This window comes from Orycteropus afer, unplaced genomic scaffold, assembly GCF_000298275.1.
Source record: "Orycteropus afer afer isolate SDZICR_OR568_19922 unplaced genomic scaffold, OryAfe1.0 scaffold00018, whole genome shotgun sequence".
NCBI lineage: Eukaryota > Metazoa > Chordata > Mammalia > Tubulidentata > Orycteropodidae > Orycteropus > Orycteropus afer.
The window spans coordinates 1,392,021-1,400,444 of NW_006921605.1; the positions used below are offsets into that span (position 1 = coordinate 1,392,021).

Below are 8,424 nucleotides of genomic sequence, written 5' to 3' on the forward strand. Positions count from 1 at the left end.
ATGAGCGTGGGCTTCATCGGGGCTGGCCAGCTGGCCTTCGCCCTAGCTAAGGGCTTCACGGCAGCAGGTCGGTCCCCCTCGAGGCTGGGCCAGGCGCTTCACCGTGGCGGGGGGTGCCTGTAGGTGCCGCAGGGCACGCCCTCCTCTGAGTTTAAGCGGAACGGGGGCTTCAGTCCCTTTGCTGTCGGGCAGATGCGCCAGACGGGAGGTTTCCGCGGTCCTTCCTGGGCAGCGTGGGGGAGGGAGGGCCGGGCTTGGCCCTGAGGGAGGAACTCTGTCCCCCCCAGGCGTCCTGGCTGCCCACAAGATAATGGCCAGCTCCCCGGACATGGATTTGAGCACGGTTTCTGCCCTCAGGGTAGGCGGGTGTGTGTGTGTGTAGGGACACTGAGTCCTGGCAGGGCTCCAGTGTGTCGGGGGTGAGGGTGGTCTTGCCTAGGTGGGTTAGGAGCCCAGTGGCTGGGGTCTGGCAGACTGGCCCACCCTCTCCCTGTCCAGGATCCTGCTTCTGTCTCCCTCTCCTCTGCCCCTGGGGTCTGGGTGACTACCCAACATGCAGCTGGGAGGCAGGGGGTGTTTGCTGGTCTGGGCTGGGGGCCTCTATGGAGCCACGGTTTGAGCAGGGGTCACCACCTGGGAGGCCTCTGGGGGCCAGGCAGGTGGGGACCACAGCATGGAGACTGAGTGAGCTTTGCCATAGCTGAGTCAGGGTGCCAGACCCAGGGGCAGAAACAGGCTCCCAGGTGGAGACCCTGGTCCTGCAGCCTGAGGTTGGGGTGGGCCAAGGTGGTGGCAGGGTACGGTGTGTGCCTTCCTGTGGGAGAGGGCTCGCTTCTGGAGCAGATCCGCCTGCACTCTCTGGAGGATGGTGGAGGAGGGGGTCCAGAGCCCCATGCCTGGCCCCCAGCTGTCTCTGTGCTGCTCCAAATGTGGAGGTGGGTCTGGGCCGGGCCCTCAGACCCTGGGCAGGCTGAGGCCACCTGTGCTCTCCACAGAAGTTGGGGGTGACACTGACGCCCCACAACAAGGAGACGGTGCAGCACAGTGATGTGCTATTCCTGGCTGTGAAGCCGCCCATCATCCCCTTCATCCTGGACGAGATCGGGGCTGACATAGAGGACCGCCACATCGTGGTGTCCTGTGCTGCCGGCGTCACCATCAGTTCCATCGAGAAGGTCAGAGGGCAGTAGGGGTTTGGGGGTTGGTGTACACACCCGGGGCGAGGCCCAGGATGGACGTGCAGTAGGTTTTCCCCTCCAGAAGCTGAGGGCATTCCAGCTGGCCCCCAAAGTCATCCGCTGCATGACCAACACGTCGGTGGTGGTGCAGGAGGGCGCCACCGTGTACGCCACGGGCACGCACGCCCAGGTGGAGGACGGCCAGCTCCTGGAGCAGCTCATGAGCAGCGTGGGCTTCTGCACGGAGGTGGAGGAGGACCTCATCGACGCCGTCACCGGGCTCAGCGGCAGCGGCCCTGCCTACGTGAGTACATGGGCCACACGGGTGGCGCAGCTCCCCGCATCTCCGGGCCCATCTGCTCCGCCTGCCCTGGGAGGCCCTGGGTGGGGATCTGACACTGTGGGAACTGGCTGCCTTGGGGTCTGGCTGTGGGCAGAGCTACAGGCAGAATATTCCCAAAGGAGAGGCGGGGCATCGGCTCAGTTGCTATGCCCCCCCCCCCAACAGGCATTCACTGCGCTGGATGCCCTGGCTGACGGTGGTGTGAAGATGGGGCTTCCTCGACGCCTGGCGGTCCGCCTCGGTGCCCAGGCACTGCTGGTCAGTGTTCCGCTTGTCCTCTGGGGGTGCCCTCTAAGAGCCCTCCCGTTGGGGCACTCAGGTGCGGTTAGCAGGTACTGCCATGGTCCTGGGCTCCCACATACCCATCAGCCCCTCTCTCTGGCTGCAGGGGGCCGCCAAGATGCTCCTGGACTCAGAGCAGCACCCAGGCCAGCTCAAGGACAATGTCTGCTCCCCGGGGGGGGCCACCATCCATGCCCTGCATGTGCTGGAAAGCGGTGGCTTCCGTTCGCTGCTCATCAACGCCGTGGAAGCCGCCTGCATCCGCACGCGGTGGGTGCTCTGCCCAGGCCCTCGGCCCCCGTTATGGGGAGGTAGATACAGCATCACCATGGTCGGGATGAGGGCTTGGGAGGCTCCAGGCGCTGGGAGTTGTGGCCAAAGTGGGTGACCCTGAGCCAATGTGAACAGAGTGAGGGTGAGCTGTGCAGCTGTCTCAGGCAGGGTGGCCAGGGCGGGGCATGTGCAAAGGCCCTGAGGTGGCAGTGGTGCTGGGTTGGTGGGCACTGGCAGCCTTGGCTTGCTGCCTTCCTCCCTGGTGGACGCTTGGGGTCTAGCAGAGCTAGAGGCCAGTGCTGAGCTCCGTGTGGCCTCCCTAGGGAGCTGCAGTCCATAGCTGACCAGGAGAAGGTCTCTCCTGCTGCTGTCAAGAAGACTGCCTTGGACAAGGTGCAGCGGGCCTCCCCTGTGGGGGCCTCACAGTCTCCTGGCTGTGCCAAGTTGTCCTCTCGAAGCCTGGCCCCAGCCGGCAAGAAGGACTGACGTGGTCTCCCGCCTGCCAGCCTGCTCCCCGGGGCTCAAAGGTCCCACCCTGGAGTTTCTCGTCCCAGGCTGCAGAGTGCTATCCCCACCGTGGCCACTGCCCATAGCCCTGGTCAACTCGGGGCTACCAACATAGGTCAGAGCCTGGATCATACCAGGGAGGGGCCACGCCACTTCCACTGGACTCCCCATGGCCCCCGTACCCCTGCCTTAGGCCCTAGTGCTGCTCTGTCAGGACCACAAGAGGGGCTTTGAAAGGCAGGAATGGAATGGATTTTCTCATAGTTCAGGAGACGAGAAGTCTGGCTCCAGGGGCCAGCTCTAGGGGCAGGGCCGTGTCTCTCGTCAGCTGCTGTGCTGCGTTCCCTGGTGACCTGGTGGTGGGGTCTGTCTTCCTCCATCTGTGTTTCCGGCTTCTGTGTTTAATCCTGTCTTTTTATGTCTGAAGTGGTCCCCCACATTCCTGGCCTCCTAACTAAACCTCCTTTTCAAGGGGATGGCAGCAAAAGGTGGAGGAAGCCGACTCCTCCATGTGTTGTGGGAGGATACCATTGAGTCCATAACAGACCCTAAGTGCCTCCCGGCCGGGGGGGGGGGCAGGGGGGGACGACACAGGACCACCTCCCAGCTGAAGTCAGGAGGCCTGGGGGGGTCTTCCCCCTCCCTACACAGTGTCAGCCAGCTGGGGGCTTGACCCTTCCTTGAGCACGCGGGGCAGGGGCCTGTCTGAAGGCTCAACTGCTGAGGGCCCTCCCATTCCTCCCGCCCCCTCCCCACCGTCTGGGGGTAGCCCAGAGCTCACTGACTGGGAGGAGACCCTGCCTGGCCCCTGGCTCCTGCACCAAACCCCTTGCTTCCCACCAGACCTTTAGATGCAATAAACTCCCTGCTCCTGGTGTCCCAGCTTTGAAGTGTCAGGTGCACAGGCTGGTTGCTGTTGAATCTGTGGGGACGGGCTGGGTGGTGGGGTGCCTTGGGGCCTTAGCTGGGGGCCTGGAAGCTCATCTCCAAGGAGCTGGCCTTTGTGTGGCCAGCTCTTGAGGGATACACCAACTTCTCCAGCTCTCTTCTGGTCAGGGGCCGGTGGCACACCCGGTGAGGATGGGGTGCTCCTGGTGAGAGAGGTGTCCTGGCTAGGCCTGTGGACGACATGCTGCTGCCGAGGCCCCGTGGGCCAGGAGGGCTTGTCAGACCCATGCAAAGTGCGGAGCTGGGAAGTGAAGGGGTTGTGTGTCTGTCATTGTGTGTGTGTGTTGTCCAGATGGGGGGAGGTTCGTAAATACTCCTTCATGGTCTCTGTTCCAGGTTCCCCCTTCCCCCGGGCCCCTTCAGATCCAGGTGTGGATCTGGAGTGGGAGGAGAGAGCCTTTGAGGATAAGGATTTGGCTTCTCAAATCTAAGGGGAGGCGGTGTGAGGAGACACACAAAAGGGCAAGACAGGAAGTGAGCCAAGGAGCCCTAGCCAAGCCCAGGCAGGCGAGAGGGTGGCCTGGGTGGGAGGACCCCGTCCTCAGGGCTTTGGGATCTGCAGCTGGGGAGGTAAGCCGGGACTCTGTGCCAGCCCACGATGTGAGCCCCGGGCACCAGCAGACAGCAGTCATCCCTCAGCTCCTGGGCACACAGGCACCTCACCTCGCCACTGCCCCGTGCGACCTATGGCCGCCCAGCACCAAGTATCTGCCCTGTGGTCCAGCCTCAGTCTCACTGTGTGAGGAGCCGTGATGAGGGAGGCTCTGTCCACCATGTTGGGGGGAGAGGGGAGGATTGGGGTGCAGTGTGAAGCCCAGGGGTGCCGGGCTCTGGAGAGGCCTGGCATGGAGGTGCTTTGCGGCTCCGGAAGCAGGTGCAGGATGTCACGGGCGCATGAGCCAACCTGCCCGCGGGGGTTCCTGATGGAACAGAAGTCCTGGAAAAGCGCGGCTGAGGTGAGCGAGAGGGCCGCGGAGCGCAGAGGCAGCTGGCACTGGGAGCCGTGGGCGTGCTGGAGCTGGCCTCGGGAGCAGGCCTGGGCCCTCTGGCCGCCTGCAGTGGCCAGTTGGGGCCTGCTGCACCTGGAGGCGTCCCCAGTGTGTCTCAGAGAAGGCCCTGTGCTCTGCCCTGTAGTGGTGGCTGCTGCTGTGGCTGAGGCCTGGGAGGACACAGGATCCTGAGCAAGCCTCTCACACGCCCCCCCCTCTAGGACTCGGTAGCCTGCTGGCCGTCTCGGCAGTGGCCCCAGCAAGGATGTGCTCCTGTCCCGGGCCAAGTGTCCCGGGCCTGTGTTGGGAGCCAGCCAAGAGATGGTGGGACAGGTGGGGAGGCTTGTATGTCGGGGCCAGTACAACGCCTCTCCAACCCCTGAACCTCGAGGGTGGACCCAAGGTGGGTCCCAATACAGAACCTTTCCCTCAGTGTCCTCCTCTCACAAACACAGCTGCTGCCTGTAACCCTACAGGTGGCCAGGACAGTTGCCAAGGGTCGTGCAGCCAAGGACCCTGGGTTATCTCCTGGAGTGCCCCACTTCCCCCAAGTCCCCAGGGTGGGCAGCACAGCGCCCCTATATTATTTATTTTTTATCATGATTTGGGTGAAAGTTTATGGAGCAAATTCATTTTCCATACAGTAGTTCACCCACATTGTCTCATGACATTAACTGCAGTTCCCCACAGTGTAACAGCTCTCTTCGCTGTACCCTTCCCTCCCATGCACTCCTGCCCCCCCAGCTGTCTCCCTGTGCAAACACTGCCCTTCTGTTCTCCCACTAGCTCTGAGGAGTGTTATCTACCTTATGTAAATGTTCACCCCATATGTCTGTCTGTCGTTTACCTGGAAGCCACAAGAGTGAGTTCAGTTCCTGACATGAAGGGTGGCTAGGGGCCACAAACTGAAAAAAAAAAAAACAACTCACTGCCGTGGAGTCGCATCAGACTCCTAGCCACCCCTCCTGGAGTTTCTGAGGCAGTGTCACTATGGAAGTAGATTGCCCAACCTTCCTTCCAGGGAGTGGCTGGTGGGTTTGAACTGCCAGCCTTCTTGTTAGTAGTCAAATGCCTTAGACCCCTATAACCTGTCTGAGGTGTGGGAGACGGGAGCTTTGGAGAGCTGCCCCCCGGGTGAGACAGCTGGCTTCCTGGGTGTCCCGGGGTGGGAGTTTCCCCTATGGTGTCGGGATGGGAGCTGCTGGGTCTGTCCCCAGAGCAGATGGAGAGGAGTGAGACTGGCAAGTGGGGGTCTGCTTCAGAAGCAGGAGCAGTGCAGACGGGGTGATTGACCTCTCACCCCTGCGTGTGCGTGAAAAGGCAGACTCCTTCCAGGGAGGTGGGCTGAGCAGGGGAAGGGGTCTGGGGAGGGGTGCATGAGGAGGCAAAGGGGGATCAGCTTGGTGAGTGTCTCCATGTTGCTGGGGCCAGTCCTCAGGCTCTAGTCCCCCAGTGTTCCTGAGTATGCCACGGTTCCAGCTCCTGCTGGGTGGAACGGCACAGGGAGGAGCACGGCAGCGGACAGGCCTGACACAGCTCCGTGCGGCCACCAGTTTCCTGCTGCTGGGCTCAGCCCCAGAAGCCTGCGGTAGCAGGAATTCCACTTGCCACCGAGCAGGGGAGGCGAGGAGATCCCAGCACCCAGTGGGGAGGGGGCAGAGGGGACTGCGTTCTTGTATATTAAAAGTTGAGAGCTTTACAACCTGTTTGGGTCCCTGTTTTCTGTGTTCACTGTGCACAGTAGTCAAGCCACGTGCCCACAGCACATGGTGGCTGAACAGAATGTGGTTCATCTGTACGGGGGGCATATAAAGGGAAATGAGGGCCTGACACATGACACCGTGTGGGTGAACTTTGAAGATACTGTGCTGAGCCAGACACACCAGGAGAAATAGCTCTTGATCATATTTACGTGAAATTTCCCAAAGGGGCAAAGGCGTGGAGGCCACAGTAGATTAGAGGCTATGGGGCTGGGGGAGGGGAGGACTGGAGGAATTGTTGGACGGATATGGAGTTCTGTGCGGAGTGATAAAAGAAGACCTCAAAAACAGCAAGATCGTCAATGTCCTTAATGCCACGGAACCAACCGCACACTCACAAACAGAATGGTCAATTGTATGTAATGTACTTTTTACCACAATAAAAACAATTACCTGTCATACCAACCACCAAAAAAAGGTGAGGGTTTTACAATTCTTGGAGCAAGAGTGTGAGACCTCTAGAGCAGGCCAGGAGGACACCCTCCCCCGGCCTCAAGGTGCGTGTAGAGATAAGACCAACAGCCACCTTCCCTTTCCCGCCTTCGGGACAGAAGGTGACCTGCTATGGGATTCAAAGAATAGCAACTGCAGTCCGTTGAGTGACAGATGCCCTTGGGATGCCCTGACCCCTCCGAGGTGCAGAGGACCTGTGGCCCCCATGGCCCATTCACCTGGATGAACTACCCTCCTCTCTCTCCATGGCCCCTTTGTCTCAGACCCTTTGAGCTGCCTGTCTGGCTGGGTCGCCTTCCCAGCTTTACAACTACAAAGAGAAGAGGGCCAAGTAGAAAGTCCAGAAATCGGAGGTGGGAATTGGTGGGAACCTTCTCCCCATCAGCCGCTGCCTATCACTCTGGGAATTGTAAACTGTGGCGAGAACCCACAGAAAGAACTGAGACGGACATGGCTGTGTGAACTAAGGATGGTGAGGGGGCAGATTGGGCACAGTTCATTCACCAAGTAGTAACGGAGTAGACATTTACTGCACACCTACGGTACCCGACACTGCTCTGGGAATAGCCTCAATCCCTCACTAAGGTGATGTCCAGTGCTTTGGGGTGGACAGACTGCACTACTGTTAGGATCCTGGAACAGCCTTGATCAAGGTACATCTGGAGATGAATGCACCTCAGCTTGCTTTCTTTAATTTTTATTGTGATGTGAGTGAAAGTTTACAGAGAAAATTCATTTTCCATATAGCAGTTCATACACATTTTGTCTCATGACATTAATGCATTAATTAATGCAATTCCTCAGTTTAACAGCTCTCCTCCCACTTCCTCCCCATAGTTACCTCTTCCCTGTGTCCTTCCCTCCATGCACTCCTGCCCCCTGAACTGTCTCCCTGTGTAAACACTGCCCTTCTGTTCTCCCATGATTGATTTCTCCAAGGAGTGTATCTACCTAATGTAAACGTTCACCCCATATGCCTATTGTTTGGCTGGAAGCCACAGGAGTGAGTTCAGTTCCAGAAGTGAAGGGTAACTAGGGGCCACAGTCTCAGGGGTCTCACCAGGCTCTATCAGGCCAGCAAACCTATTATTATTATTTTTTAATGATTTGGGGTTTTAGTCCACATTGTTCTCCCACTCTGTCCAGGATCTCCCACACCCATCCGCCTCTGACTGGTTAACATTGGTAGCCAGGCACCACTAGTTCTTTTGGTCTCATGGTCATATACACTGACGATTGATTGCATGGTCCACCAGTGAATGGACTTCAGTTTGAAAGTCAATTCTGCAACCTGGGAGAAGCTAGGTCACCTCTAAGGCCGTTTCCTATTTACTTTGCTGAAGTATGCATTACAAAGAAACGAGGTAAGGTTTGCCACAAGCCCGAGGGACAGCGCCCGCCATGAGAAACCCAAGCTTTGGAAAGGACACTCGGAGCCTGTGTCCCTACCTGAGCTGGGAAAAGAATGTCTAAAATGGGCTGTACAGTAAGGGTCTGGAAACGCGGGCTAGCAAGACAGCGAGGCGCGGCAGCCTAAGGACCGTGGGGGGAGCAGGCCGGCTGGGCGCACTCCCGCCGCAGGTCGGTGGGCGTTGCCCGCCAAGTGTTCCCGGAGAGCCAGCTGCCCGCCAACCCCACCCGCACGCCAGGCGCGGGTACGACAGCGGCGGCGGCGCGGCGGGCGTTGCTGG

At 59.5% G+C, this 8,424-nt stretch overlaps 1 protein-coding gene across 1 annotated transcript; it reads left to right on the top strand.

Annotated features, from left to right (window-relative positions):
* On the top strand, nucleotides 1–2,562 carry PYCR1 (pyrroline-5-carboxylate reductase 1). Its single transcript, XM_007959567.2, has 7 exons — nucleotides 1–67; nucleotides 288–358; nucleotides 996–1,175; nucleotides 1,261–1,482; nucleotides 1,687–1,779; nucleotides 1,910–2,073; nucleotides 2,400–2,562. The coding sequence occupies exons 1-7, from the start codon at nucleotides 1–3 to the stop codon at nucleotides 2,560–2,562; spliced, it is 960 nt and encodes a 319-aa protein (XP_007957758.1).
* The last annotated feature ends 5,862 nt before the right edge of the window (nucleotides 2,563–8,424 follow it).